Consider the following 15,833-nt stretch of genomic DNA (forward strand, 5'->3'; position numbering starts at 1 on the left):
CACACTGATTGATATACAGATATTGAAATATCCCTGCATCCCTGGAATAAATCCTACTTGATCAGGGTATGTGATCCTTTTAATGTGTTGTTGAATTCAGTTTGCTAATATTTTGTTGAGTATTTTTGCATCATGTTCGTCAGGGATGTTAGCCTCTAATTTTCTTTTCTTGTGATGTCTTTGTCTGCTTTTGAAATCAAAGTGATGCTGACCTCGTAGAAAGAGTATAGAGCATTCCTTGCTCTGCAATTTTTTGGAATAGTTTGAGAAGGATAAGCATTAATTCTTTTTAAATGTTTGGTAGAATTCACCTGTGAAGCCATCTGGTCCTGGATTTTTGTTTGTTGGAATTTTTTTTTTAACTGAGTAAATTTCATTTTCGTAATTGGTTTGTTCATATTTTCTATTTCTTTTTGATTCAATCTTGGGATATTGTACATTTCTAGAAATTTGTCTATTTCTTCTAATTTGTTTATTTTATTGGTATATAATTGCTTGTAGTAATATCTTATGATCCTTTGTATTTCTGTGGTATCAGTTATAATTACTGTTTCATTTCTGATTAATTTATTTGGACCTTTTTTTCGTGATGAATCTGACTAAAGGTTTATCAATTTTATTTATCTTTTCAAAGAACAAGCTCTTAGTTTCAGTGATCAAATCTTAGTTTGATTTTTTTTTTTTTTTTAGGCTCTGTTTCATTTATTTCTGCTCTGATATTTATGATTTCTTTCCTTATACTAACTTGGGGTTTTGTTTTTTATTCTTTTTCTAGTTCCCTTAGGTTTAAGGTTAGGTTGTTTATTTGAGATTTTTCTTGTTTCCTGAGGTAAGTTTGTATTGCTATAAACTTCCCTTTTAGAACTGCTTTTGCTATATCCCATAGATTTTGGATCCTTGTGTTTTAATTTTCATTGGTCTCCAGGTATGTTTTGATTTCCTCTTAATTTCTTCAGTGACCTATTCGTTGTTTAGTAACATATTGTTTAGCTTCCAGGTGTTAGTGTTTTTTGCAATTTTTTGCTTGTAGTTGATTTCTACAATCTCAGAGCATTGTGGTTGGAAAAGATACTTGATATGATTTCAGTTTTTTAAATTTAATGTGATTTATTTTGTGGCCCAGCATGTGATCTATCCTGGAGAATGCTCCATTGCACACTTGAAAAGAATGTGTATTCTGCTGCTTTTGGATGGAATGGTCTATAAACATCTCTCCATTTATCTATTTATCTAAATCCATCTTACCTAATGTGCCATTTAAAGCTTGTGTTTCCTCATTGATTTTCTGTCTGGATGATCTGTTGATTGCTGTAAGTGGAGTGTTAAAGCCCCTTCCCATGTATTTAGGTGCTCCTGTGTTGGATGCATATGTATTTACACCCAATATCTTCTTGTTGTATTGACCCACTTATCAATCTGTAATGTCTGCCTTTGTCTCTTGTTAACAGTCTTTATTTTAAAGCCTATATTATCTGATTTGAGTATTGCTACTCCAGCTTTCTTTTGACCTCCATTTGCATGGAATTCCTTTTTCCATCCCCTCACATTCAGTCTGGGTGTGGCTTAAGATCAGAAGTGAGTTTTTAGTAGACAGCATATAGATGGGTCTTGTTTTTTTAATCCATTCAGCCACTCTGTGTCTTTTGATTGGAGCATTTAGTCCATTTACATTTAAAGTAATTGATGATTAGGTATGTACTTATTACCATTTTAAAAATTGTTTTGGGATTGTTTTTCAGTTCTTTTTTCCTCCTTTTTTTTTTCTTTTGCTCTCTTCCCGTGTGATTTGATGACTACCTTTAGTATTATGTTTAAATTCCTTTCTATTTTTTTTTTGTGTGTGTGCATCTATTATAGATTTTTGGTTTGTGGTAACCATGAAATTTATATATAGCAACCCATATATATATATATATAAATATATATATATATATGTGTGTGTGTGTGTGTGATTTTTTTAAGTTGATGATCTCTCAACTTTGAATACATTTTAATAACCCTGCATTTTCTGCCTTTATTTATTTATTTTTTTAAATTTATTTATTTATGGCTGTGTTGGGTCTTCATCTCTGTGCAAGGGCTTTCTCTAGTTGTGGCAAGTGGGGGCCACTCTTCATCGCAGTGCGCAGGCCTTTCACTGTCGTGGCCTCTCTTGTTGCGGAGCACAGGCTCTAGATGCGCAGGCTCAGTAGTTGTGGCGCACGGGCCTAGTTGCTCCGCAGCATGTGGGATCTTCCCAGACCAGGGCTCGAACCCGTGTCCCCTGCATTGGCAGGCAGATTCTCAACCACTGCACCACCAGGGAAGCCCAATAACCCTGCATTTTAATCCCCACCAGATGTTTAATGTTTTTGACATCATCAAGCTTTTTCTGCATCTTTTGAGATGATCATATGGTTTTTATTCTTCAGTTTGTTAGTATGGTGTATCAGCTATTATTTTTTTTAAATATGTTTTCTGCCCCTTTTCTCTCCCTTCTCATTCCTACACCCCTTCATGTGAATGCTAGTATGTTTGATGTTGTCCCAGGGGTCTCTTAAGCTATCCTTATTTTTTTTAATTCTTTTTTCTGTTTGGCTTGGGTGATTCCCACTCTTTTGTCTTCCAGTTTGATGATCCCTTCCTCTATATCATCTAATCTACTGTTATTTTTTTCTAGTGTCTTTTTTTATTTCAGTTATTGTGTTCTTCACCTCTCTTTTGTTCTTCTTTGTATTTTCTAACTCATTGTTAAAATTCTCACTGTTTCATCCATTCTTTCCCCAAGTTCGTTGAGCATCTCTCTGATCATTACCTAAACTCTTTATTGGGTAAATTGCTTATCTTCACTTCACTTAGCATTTCTTGTGGAGTTTTATCTTGTTTTTTCATTTTGAAAATATTCCTTTGTCACCTCATTTTTCTGGTTCTTTGTTTTTGTTCTTCTCTGTATTAGATAGGCTGGTTATATCTTCTGATCTTGGAGAAGTGGCCTTAAGTAGTAGACATCCTATTCATCCCAGCAGCACACTCCCCCCTGGTCACCAGAGATGTATTCTCTAGGGGTGCTTCTTGTATGGGCTGCATGAGCCCTTTTGCTGTGTTAGGGCCAACTACTGTGGGTACACTGGTAGGTGTGCCTGGCCCTCAGCCCAGTTGATTGCCAGACCCTGCCTAGTGCAGAGGCTGCTGGCCACTGGTGGAAGTGACCAAGTCCCAGCATGGCTGGCTGTGGGGACCATGTTGTCCCAAGGCTGGTGCCCACTCACTGGTTGGTGAGGCCAGCTCCTGAGGCAGCTGGCTGAAGTGCACCAGGGGGTCATGTGTCTAGTGCCAGCCCAGTGTGGAAACAGAGACTCCACTCTTAAAGAGAGAATGCAAAATCTCACATGCTGTACTAGTGGTCTAGCACTAGTTCCATGACCCCCTAATGCAGAATCAAGTCCTGCAAGCCAGGGGTTCCTGGAGCTAGTCTTGGCCTGCTGATAGGCAGGACCAGGTTCTGTGGATACTGGGGACTAGGGGGGCTACCTATGGCTTCTGCTGGCTTGCTAGTGGGTTGGGCTAGTCTCTGCGTTGCTGGCTGCTTAGCCTCGGGCATCACAGGACTGGTGACAACTGGCCTTTGGGCGAGGCCAGATTCCAGTGCCAATAGGCTAGTGGGAGGACTTCAAAATGGTGCTTGCTAGCACCAGTGTCCTAGTGGCAGCATGAGCTCCTGAAAATGGCTGTTGCCAACATCTGTGACCCCAGGGTGAGAATTGCTTGCCGCCTGCCTCTCCAGGCAACTCTCTAAGATCAGCAAGAGGTCTGACCCAGGCTCCTTTCATATTACTGCCTCTGCCCTGGGTCTTGGAGTGTGTGAGATTTTGTGTGCGCCCTCTAAGAGCAGAGGCTCTGTTTCCTACAGCCCTCTGGTTTTCCCAAATGCAAGTCTCGCTGGCCTTCAAAGCTAGACGTTCTGGGGACTCATCTTCTCTGTGCAAGATCTCCAGTCTGGGGAGCCCAATGTAGGGCTTAGACCCCTCGCTCCTTGGGGAAATCTCTGCAATTGTGATTATCCTACTGTTTGTGGTCACCTACCCATGGGTGTGGGTCTCGACTCTACTGTGTCTTCACCCCTCCTCCCATCCCCTTGTGGTTCCTTCTTTATATCTTTAGTTGTAGAAGATCTTTTCTGCTAGCCTTCAGGTCATTTTCACTGATAGTTTCTTTGTAAATAGTTGTGATTTTGGAAGGAGGTGGGCTCTGGGTCTTCCTTCTCCACCATCTTGGCCACCTTCAAGAGATTGTTAAAGAGATCTTTAGGAGATTCTTCTAACTGTTCAGTTTTTTTAAAAGTCACAAATATAATTTCATGAACTATTTAAACTAATACACACCGAGGTGGTGCTACTGTTGAAGAAAAGTGCCTTTAGCTCTAGGGGATCCTGAGTATGTAGCAACAATACAACTTAAATGTGCCCTTAAGCTCGTGTTAAATAGTAGAACAGCTTGTGCTCAGAAGGCACTGATAGTTCGCAAAGTCTTCACCCGTGCTCTGTCATTTACTTGTCACAACAACCAATTGAACTGAACAGGATCCTGGTACACAAATCTTCATTACACAATCTACACACACAGAAGAATTTCTTTACAATATCATACAAATTGTATCCAGGTCTTGGAAGAAGTTAGGTTTTCAAGCTCTGAAGACAAATTTTGCTTGTTTTTCTGTTTGTTTTGTAGGTCAGTGATCAAAAAATATTTGTTGACAAAACAAATGAAAAAATGAATGAATGAACATGGAGTGTGAATGTAATACATAATTTCATAATGTTCTAACTTTTTATCTGGAAGAAGGACTCTTAACCTACTTTTCAAAAACTCAATAAGTATCATGTATTGATCACAATTTGCTCACAGATTCACAACTTTTTAATTGTTTCATTTTTATTCCTTTCATTTCAGAAGCTCTTGAAAAGTACAACAAGTTGAAAGTGAACCAGCTTGCTCTCGGGCAGGACCAGAGCCATGAGCAATAACGGAACAGACCTCACCACTGGTTTCATCTCCTCTATTGCAGCCATCCTTTTGTTTGGCTCAAACTTTGTACCACTTAAAAAATATGAGACTGGCGATGGTAGTTATGTTTCCTTCATTGTTAGTCTTAAATTAATTTTAAATGTGAAGTTCACTTTTTCGGTCTTTTATAAATGATGGCTATAAAAATGAATTTTGCTGTACCTGAAGCCAAATGAATAGAGCTTAAAAAAAATCATCTGACAATGCCTATGCCACAGGTTATCTGACTGCTAGTCAGTATAGGATAACCTTAAGATTGTGTTTCATCATAAAGCCAGGATGGGGAAGGCTTTTTAGCCATGTCTGTTATGTTTAGAAAAGATGGAAGTTAGCTCTACTGATAACACTTGTTTTGCAAACACAAATTGCCAACACAATTGATATAATAGAAAACAATTTGCACATCACACGAAATTTGTGTTTGCCTATGAGCAATTCTGACTCTGACAAACATTAGGTGAACACAGAAAACTGCACCCAGATGAACAAAGATGCATAGTAATGCACAAAATATGCTCACACACACCCCTTCACACAACCACCAGGTCTGTTACACCACACCCATACACATCTGGTGTTCAAACCCTCATTCACCACCTTCCCAATAATTCACAAGCTACAACACTTCTGACATCCATTTGCATAAGCCAACTTCAGATCTTTTTTAAGGTAAAGTTCCATATTTATTGCAGCATTTGTGAATGTCTTAACCACTTAACCAGTGTAAAACTGCACTACCATTTTTTTAGGCTCCTATCTTTTCTTAATAAGTTGTTGATGAAGTTTCTGAGTGTTGTGTCCTTAGCCCCATTTTCCCCCTAAGTTCTGCAGGTTTTATCACATGACTTTACACAGTGCGGTGATGTTTAGGAACACACATGTCGCATTATGGTAGAACTGACTGTAATGTGAATTTTAGGGAAGGAGAACAGTAGTTGTTTTTATCTACCTGCCTTTCCTGTTAAAGCCAGAAGGAGGGATTGGGGATGTTATGGTGAAAGCCTGGTGGGAAGCACAGTGTTTTCACTCCAATTTATGTCTTTTTTTTTTTTCAACTTTATCTCAGGCTTTTTTCTTATGTCTTTATACCACTAAGACAATAGAGTTACAAATCTTTTCCCTCCAGAGCCTTTCTTCTTCTTCCCTTTGGAGTTAGAACAGGAATGAAAAGTACTAAAAGAATAACAAAAAACATACTAAGGGGTAGAGGACCTGACTTTTGGGTGTTCTACAAGAACTGTGTGATCCCAGACAAACCTTATCCGCTCTTTTGTTCTCAGTTTCTCATTTGTAAAACGAAGTTCCCTTTCATCTCTGTGTTCTTACTTTTTTTGTCTTAGAGGTTAACAGCCTTTTTTCCTCTCCTCCACCATGAGATTGAATAGAAATAGTCAAAATTTTCCAATAGAGTCAAAAGTGCTACACTGAGTTATAACTACCTTAGTATTTTTTCCAATGTCGATGTTTTCTGTATCCTTTTAATCCCTAAACCCTCTTTCTAAGCCTCAGAAAAGTACAGATCCACCTCATATCACCATGTGACCTTCAAGTAACTGGCAGATGGTAGCCCAGAGCATAGGAAGGGGAGTAGCCCTGACCTAGAAGGCTAATTCTCAGGTCTGGAATGTCTGACTCATTGCCGACACTCAACTCCAAGTGCATGAGACCTACATATGCCCATAAAGGACTTTATGTTTATCCCAAAGTGGCGCATATGATCCCCAAAGGTTTAAATTACTATCATGCTATTGTGAAGTTCTTAATGCCATGTCTTTGGTGAGGAATGGCACTAAGTATAGCATCTGAATAAAAATATATGGTCTTGGTCTTGCCAACATTCTTTGGTAGAATTTTGATCCCTGTTAAGCAGGAATGCACAGTGTAGAGCAAGCTTTGGAGTCAAGTTAAGTTTAAATTCCAATTTTACAAACTGTTAGCTATCTGGACAAGTTGCTTCATCTCAGATTCATTTTCTGTCTTTGAATTAGGGTTAATTATGATGCATAGTAGTTACAAGAAATATAATAAACATGTAAAGTGCCTGGCATATAGGCATGCAATAAATTGTGACCATTACTGTAATAATTCATTGATATTCCTAAGCACTAATTTCCTTAAATCAGTTTGAACCAATGACACCAATTTTTTTTTTTATTTCCAGGAATGTTTCTCCAGTGGGTACTTTGTGCTGCCATATGGTTGGTTGCCTTGGTGGTCAATCTGATATTACATTGCCCTAAGTTTTGGCCTTTTGCAATGGTTGGGGGCTGCATTTGGGCAACAGGTAATATTTGATATAATTTATTCTTTAATCGTTTTATGCTATGATCAAAATAAATCTGGTTCATAATAGAAGGAAACTAAATGAACAGTTTAGTTTCTTTCATTTATATGCTCCATAAATATTTTTGTTACGTTTCCTGACTCTTTCCTTTTAATGATTTCTTTCTTAGTTCCTGGTAGATAATCGTGATAGTAAAATTATTACTATATATTATATATATAATTATATAAAATTATTATAGGAAAAATGTTTCACTCTCTATCTGTTCAAGCATAACTCATATATAAGTTTAAGTGTTCTGGTCTTTCTTTCTTTCTTTCCCATTATGTTTGTCAGAAAATATTTATTAAACAGTCATTTCTACTACTATCATTTTTAGGACTTGTCCTTAAAAGTAGACAAACACAGACACATTATTTCAAAAGCACCGGCAAAAAAACAAAAGCAAACAAAAATCTTCCCTCTGTTGCCTTCTCACTGTTGCCTGAAGTTATATAACTAGAACTCACACCTTTGCTTGGCCAATCAGGAATGTTTTTCTTCTGTTAATATAAATACACCCCAGGAGAGTTTTCTTCTCTTTAGCAAAGAGAATCCCAAGTATCAAGGCTCTCTAGAGGCCATTTGATTAAAAGCAAATAAATTTTTAAATGTTAAAAATGTATTGGGTAACTACTTAATTTGAATCTCTACAGAATTAAGTGATTTAGTGAAGATGATGAGTTGGAGGACAGAAGAGTTAACTTTTAAATTTCCACTAGAGTTGTAATTATTATAGCTCACTTATACCTTAGTATGCTTATGATTGCCATGTCTAATGGGAGAGGGGAACAGAGAAAGCAACCATTCATCCTGCAGATCTTGACAACCGCCATAGTATCTATATTCACCCAGCAGGTCCCACTGGGAGTCGGTGGGTTAGAGTCTAGTTTGAGAACTGCTGCAGACCGGGATGCTGTAGGTTACAGTAGCTGATTGGATGTGGGGAGCAGAGGAAAGGGAGGAGCCAATGGTGATGTAGGCATTTTATCGTTAAGTGATTAGGAGTGTGATGGTGTCATTGACTTGGATGAGGAAAACAGGGAAAAGAACATGTCTGAAAGGGAAAATAATGAGTTCATTTGGGACCTTTTGAGCTGAAAGTTCCTGGTGTTGGAAATTTCTTATTGGCACTAAGACTCTGGAGAAGGTCCAGGCTAGCACTGGGAGCATGTGACTCTAGCTGATAGCTGAAACCATGACACTAGTCAAGTATGCAAAGAAGCATACAGCAAGAGGTGGGGTGTGTTCTAGGGAAAATATTCAGAGGGCATCTAAATCCGGAAGGTGTGATGAGAAAGAGCAGCCAGAGAAAGAGAGAAACAGGAGGGAACTGGGAGATGGAGAGATCTTGGAAACCAAGAGAGGGAACCTTTCCAGAGGAGATTGACTGAGACCAGACAGCCAATCAAGAACTGGAAAGAGCAACCATGAATTTAGTCCAGAGCACGAAGCACTGGGTGCAGGAATCCAGAAGACAAGTTGGTGAGCACGGGAGAGCAAAGTCTGGGGCCGCACTGGCACAGGGACATCTGCCCGTGGTTGGCCCTGGTTCGAGTCGGAGGGGATGGTCACTACTGCTTTTATCATTGACCGGCTTCTGCAAAAAGACACAAAACAGAGACCTACGCTAAGGATGAAGAGCGCTGGTGCAGTTAGGCAAGGAGCTGATTCAACATTTTCTCTGTAGGACTTTGCCCCAAGCCTGGCTCTTTTAGCAGTCATAATCATGAGTTTAAATGCCAAAACATGTGGCTGTTTTATTTTTAAAATGATGAATTGCGCTTTACTAAGTTTGTCCAAATCCCATAAGCTTTTTTTTTTTCATTTTTATTAAATCTTTATTTTGTTTTATTTTTTTAAATTTTTATTGGGGTGTAGTTGATTTACAATGTTGTGTTAGTTTCTGCTGTACAGCAAAGTGAATCAGTTATAAATATACATATAACCACTCTTTTTTAAGATTCTTTTCCCATATAGGTCATTACAGAGTATTGAGTAGAGTTCCCTATGCTATACAGTATGTCCTTATTAGTTATCTATTTTATATATAGTAGTGTGTATGTGTCAATCCCAATCTTCCAATTTATCCCTCCACCCCCCTTACCCCCTGATAACCATAAATTTATTTTCTACATCTGTAACTCTATTTCTGTTTTGTAGATAAGTTTATTTGTAGCCTTCTTTTAGATTCCACATGTAAGCAATATCATATGATATTCGTCTTTGTATGACTTACTTCACTTAGTATGATCATCTCTAGGCCCATTCACATTGGTGCAAATGACATTATTTCATTCCTTTTTATGGCTGAGTAATATTCCACTGTATACACGTACCACATCTTCTTTATCCATTCCTCTGTTGATGGACATTTAGGTTACTTCCATGGCTATTGTAAATGCAAATCAAAACTACAATGAGGTATCACCTCACACCAGTCAGAATGGCCATCATCAAAAAACCTGCAAACAATAAATGCTGGCGAAGATGTGGAGAAAAGGGAACCCTCCCATGAGCTTCAGTTGAAATTAAAATAAAAATTAATTCAATTGATAAACATGTTTTCTGTATTGGAAATAAAACCTTTCTTCTGTATATTTCATCTACAGGAAACATTGCGGTTGTCCCAATTATCAAAACCATCGGTTTGGGCCTTGGAATCTTAATCTGGGGATCATTTAATACCTTAATCGGCTGGGCAAGCTCAAGGTAACACAAAGCAAAGTGTTTCAACTATGATTCTCTGCACTCACACTCTGTGTAAGGCCAGTGCTAAGAATGGGACTAGCTGAGAGGAATAATGCTTGGTTCCTACCCTCACAGAAGTCACCACTGGTAAGGCATACACATAACATATGCTACCTTGAATTACCATTTCCCTTAAGTTCTAAAGAAGTGATCTAACACTCTGATCAAGATAAAGTAAAGAATTGTCTCTAGGGAACAAAGTAGGGAGAGAGAAAGGACACTGATATTTATGTTCCCTTTCTATGTGTGGCAATTTGCTGGACATATTATACACATTATTCCCATCTCATTTTCACAACTATATGAGGTAAGTGCTATCTTATAAGAGAACTGACACACAAAGAAGATGAGGAACTTGCTGAAGTTCACAGAGCTAATCAGCCAGATTCAAATCCAGGCCTGCTGGTTCTAAAGCCCACATTCTTCCCTCTAGGGTCTGAGCCGGTGTCAGCAAACCCTGGTCCAGCTTCCCAGCCATTTTTGTAAATAAAGTGATATTGGAACACAGCCAAACACATCCGTTTAAGGAGTGTCTGTGACTGCTTGTTCCCTATAATGGTAGAGGTGAGTAGTTGCAAGAGGCCAACCAGCCCGCAAAGTCTAAAATATTTACCCTCTGGCCCTTTAAGGGAAAGTTTGCCAACCCCCAGCTCTAGAGCTGAGCTCTCCAGATAGGGTCACCGCAAGCCACATGTGGCCATGTGTATTTAAATTTAAATTAATTAAAATGTGATAAAGTTAAGCATCAAGTTCCTCGGCTGCACTGGCCACGTGTCAAGTGCTCCATCGCCGTATCTGGTGGAAGCTGCCCTGTTGTCCGGTGCAGCCTGGGAACAGCCTTATCATCTGAGAAGATGCACCACCCTCACTCAGCATTAAGATGAACATTCAAGTTGAGTTTGGGAAAATAAATAGAAAGGGGGCTTTTGCTCTAACCTTGCTTTCCGGGCTCCTCTTCCCGCTCAAAGCACTACAACAACCTCAGTTATAACAAAGCCAACTAACTTCCAGTACATTCTTTCCTGTCCTTTCCTCATCCTTGCCCTGCTTTTTACAAGTGCTGTTTTCTTTTTCCTGTCCTTGCCTCCTTTCTCTGGCCCTGGGTGGTTCACAGTGATTGTCGGTGATAATCACTACAACCTCAAGGCATGGAAAAAAAAAAAAAAGGAATTTAAAGGGATGCCAAAGAGCAGGGATCTTTAACCAAGCAGTTATTGAAGTCTATTTCAAGTATTATACAGAGTAGCCGTCAACTCATCAGCATTCGATTATCCACTTAATCTATTTTTTCTTCCTTCTTCCTTAGTCTTAATGAGAAAGGGACTTTTCTTTTAGACAAGTACTTTTACATATACTATCTCATTTAATCTTAAGAAACATGTACGTGAGGTATAATTATAGGTATAATTGTCCCAGCTTTAAACATGGGAAATTGAGGCACAATAAAGATAGTTAACTTATCCAAGTCACAGGTAGTAGGTAAGAGACCTAGGATTTCAATCCAGGAATCTGACCCCGAGTCCATGGCCTTAAACACTGTGATGAACACATATTCAACAATATCTACTTTGATATGACTCTTTCAATTTCCAGGTTTGGCTGGTTTGGAATGGATGCAGAAGAGGTGTCAAAACCACTGCTCAATTACATCGGAGCTGGGCTGTCAGTAGTAAGGTACATGGCCATTTCTTATGATTTAACTCTTCTTCCCAACATTCAGAACACTTGTTAAAGATCCTGATGTATTTACATTGTTTGACACCCACGTCTCATCAATCAACATGGTTTTTTCTCAGATTCTTCATTTACATTGACAGGCATGGCTTCAGAGGACAGAAAGTATCAGGTCTGGGGTTAGGGGCCCCAGCCTCAGTGGTCAAAAGCTCTGAGACCCTGGGAAACCTTTTAGCTGCTGTGAAGCTCATTTTCATTATCTGTAATATTCAGAAAAATCATAAGACATAGCTCATAAATGAGGATCAAATGGAATTAAAGTATTTTGCGAACTAGAAAATGCTGTTAAGTCAATGTTATTCTGGCTTCCTGATGCTCTGAAATAGCCACTGATTCTCTCTTATTACTCATGTATTCTTTGCCACTCACTTTCCGCTTTCCTGTCACATCACTCAGCTCTTCTCAACCCGCTCAGATAACCACTCTCTCACCTGTGACAACACACATTCATGTAAATACCTCTTTGGGGATGTCTAGTTATATTCACTGTATGAATGAGGATGAAAATGACTTTGAATCTCTGAATGGCAGTGTTCAGTCCATAAAACCATCACAGAATTAGGTCACCTTAGATTCGGTCCCTTTTCCTCTCTAGACTCCCATCTGTATTTCCCGTCAGCACCTCTCGTAATGGATAGTATTGCCTGCGAAGATTTTAGTACTTTTTTATTCTTCAGGGAAAGAACACTATATTTCCCTTCCTCCTGCGGTTGATGGCTTTTCTCCAGCCACATTCAGGAACAATCTCTTTGTCGTTGAAACGTTGCCTTAGAGAGTTCTTCCAGGCCAATCGGAGAGGAAATAACATTGATTATTCTAAAATAGCAGATTCTTGACATTTTTGGTGAGAGGCAATTTTGTATATTTTGTACAATTCACATAGCATTCGAGCTTTGAAGAGCTCTCTCAAAAAACATTTCTTTACACCCCAAAATTGGAATGTAGAATGCCTTAGTCTTGACTTAATGATAATTTGAGGCCAATTTATCCAGTCCATCAGGCTTTGTTTTTCTCCATATTCCTTCTTCCTTTGGAAAGTGTACATTCTCTAAAATTACAAATTATTCACGTTCTATCACTTCTACTTGTGTGACCTTGGACAAATCACTTAACTTCTCTAAACCTTGGTTTCTTTATCTGGGGATAAGGTGGGGATAATAATTGCACCAGCCTCATAGGATATTTTGAGGATTAAATAAATATGTTCAGTGCTACGTATAGTGCTAGACACATGGCTAACGCTCTATATGGTGGGTAATTTTAATTACAATAGTCACTCTTTTAATTAATAACTATTTCATGTTCGGTTACTGTTACCCCTTTGGGCCTACGTTGTCCATCTCAACAGTTAACTAGCCAGCGTGTCTGGGAGTCACCCAGCTTAGTCTGGATCTTGGTCTGAGGCAGGAAAATGCAGTGGTCTCTTCTGTGGTGCAACCTGGCTCTCTTCTAAGTTTCTTTTGTTGACCTGAAACAAATAGACGGCCAGATTGTCCCCAGCAAAAATGGGTTTATTCAGCATCAGCAGAGAATTGCAGTTCGGGGTCTGCAACCATGGCGAGCCAGTACAAGTCCCTCACATCAAGGGAAGGAGAACGCTTTTATAGAGGACACAAGGAAGTTGGGAGGGTTATAGTAAACAAGGAGTCCATGGCTGTCGGCCAGCTGAGGCCTGGCCAGGAAGGAAGAGGGGTCTTTCTCTTTCCTGTTGGGCTCTGCTATAATCACAGGGCATGTGAGCTCCCCATTCTGGTCTCTCGACTTGATTTAACTGAGGTTTCTGTTTGTTAATATTTTTTACCTTTTACTAAAAGGAATTTCTGGAACCTTTCCATTTTAACTCCGTTAAATCAGTTTGTTCTTAAGGGAATTCATTGAAATGACTTGGAGTTTCATAGCCACTATAAGGAAACTTGGAATCTGGTTACATTGGTTTAGGATGTTGCTTTTCTTTTTAAAATGGAAACAATTGCTCCCATCCTCTGTACAGCAATTGTAAAGCGTTGCTAAGGTCATGTCTAGCCTTACGTCTTCCCTACGTGTTATCCAGGGTAAGTATCAGTCAGTCTCCATATCCAAGACCACCCCAGGCATCTTAAACAGCAGAGGATTTAACACAGGGAATTGTTGACAAAAAGTGTTATAAAGCCCAAAAGAGCAAAGGGAGAAGGTGGCATCACCCAGAGCCCCAGGGCACCCACCCCAGCTGGCACTCGGGGGAGAAATGTGCCTGCCCTGAGCTGCTGACACGCCTGCAGCCAGCCAAGGCAAGATGATGCCCGACCCCCCCGCCCCCCCACCGCTGGCAAAGCTGAGATGAAGCACAGTTTGGGAAAATGTAGTTGTCAGTCTTCTGGTCCCTGTGGTTCAGGGTGGAAGTGGAGCGGATACCAAGAAACAAAGTCCAGGACACTCTCTTAGACACGCTTCAGTGAAGATCCAGGAGTCGGAGTTCACAGCAAGACAGATTTCCTTTTCTATTAACAAAAGGCTTTGAGGACTTCCCTGGTGGCGCAGTGGTTAAGAATCCGCCTGCCAATGCAGGGGACACGGGTTCAAACCCTGGTCCGGGAAGATCCCACATGCCACGGAGCAACTAAGCCCGTGCACCACAACTACTGAGCCTGCACTCTAGAGCCTGCGAGCCACAACTACTGAGCCCATGTGCCACAACTACTGAGCCCACGAGCCACAACTACTGAGCCTGCGTGCCACAACTACTGAAGCCCACGTGCCTAGAGCCTGTGCTCCGCAACAAGAGAAGGCACCGCAATGAGAAGCCCGCGCACCGCAACGAAGAGTAGTCCCCGCTCGCCGCAACTAGAGAAAGCCCGCACGCAGCAATGAAGACCCAATGCAGCCAAAATTAAATACATAAAAATTAAAAAATAAAAAAGGCTTTGAATTATCCTTGAATCTACTCTCCATTCTTTTCTCTACTTCCTTAACTTGCTTCCGCTGTAGAGTTGTGTTGTGAGGAAACCCAGATCTTTGATTCTAGCGGTTAGCTTTCTTCAGAGCCACAGTCCTTACATAGAACTGCGGACCAGGCTGAACATCTCGACGTGCATGCCCCCCGGGTGCCTCCTACTCCATCTCAGGTGGGGCTACCCGTGGAAGGGGACCCTGCCAGGTCAGGCACAAGGTCAGCCCTGCACAAACCCTGGGCTGGTGGTTCCTTTCTATCTGCCTTCAACATCTCCCAATCAGAATTACTTTTCTTACTTTAGCCTTCCCTGAAAACTGGTCCCTCTTCCTGCGTTCCTTCTCTCCGTAGAAGGTATTAGCCACAGTCATTCAAATTCAGAACCTCGGGCATCTTGAATTTTTTTCTTTGTACCTGACCCCAGATCAAATCCTGTAAAATTCTTTCTGAATCTTTCACAGGTTCCTCCTCTCCTTTCCCTCAGTCCCATACTACCTACCCACCTGTATACAGCTGTAAAAATCTCACATCTCATTTCCCTAGTTCCATTCTTTCCTGTTGCCAGTATGACTTGCTTGTATCTGCTCTCAAATCAGGACATCACTCTTCTATTTAGGAACCCCTGAAGGCTCCCCACTGGATTCAGAATAAATCTGTCTCCTTAATCCAGCATGTCCTCCGCAGTTGGAGATTCAACACTTCTTCCTAGCACAGTTTCGCCCTGGGTTGTCAGTTCACTGACCCAGGGTTACTTATACCCGACACTTCCCTCAGCCCCAAAAGCCCTTTCCTCTGCCTCCCTGAAATATCAGTTAAGATTTCCCATTCTATATGATGTTTTCTTGATTTTCTTCTTCCTAGTTATCAATAGAATGAGTCGCCCCTAAACTCCCGTTGTATTTTGCACTTCTTCTATTACCCACATTCTCAGGGTCTGTGTTGTATGATTCAGACAACCCTCTTTATCCTTAAACTATGAGATCCTGAAAGACAAAGTCTGTTATTTTCTTTGTGCACCATTTCTCCCACCATCACTATCAGACTTCGCTACACAGT

The 15,833-nt window shown here is 40.2% G+C and overlaps 1 protein-coding gene across 1 annotated transcript in view; it reads left to right on the top strand.

Annotated features, from left to right (window-relative positions):
• Positions 1-15,833, top strand: part of TMEM144 (transmembrane protein 144) — a 45,339-nt gene that overhangs the window by 5,486 nt on the left and 24,020 nt on the right. Inside the window, exons 2-5 of the mRNA XM_059923867.1 lie at positions 4,930-5,101; positions 7,205-7,327; positions 9,979-10,078; positions 11,711-11,791. Of these exons, the coding sequence (XP_059779850.1) occupies positions 4,993-5,101; positions 7,205-7,327; positions 9,979-10,078; positions 11,711-11,791 (413 nt within the window). The 5' untranslated portion in view covers positions 4,930-4,992. The remainder of the gene's footprint in view (positions 1-4,929; positions 5,102-7,204; positions 7,328-9,978; positions 10,079-11,710; positions 11,792-15,833) is intronic.

The sequence above is a fragment of the Balaenoptera ricei genome, chromosome 5 (genome assembly GCF_028023285.1).
Source record: "Balaenoptera ricei isolate mBalRic1 chromosome 5, mBalRic1.hap2, whole genome shotgun sequence".
NCBI lineage: Eukaryota > Metazoa > Chordata > Mammalia > Artiodactyla > Balaenopteridae > Balaenoptera > Balaenoptera ricei.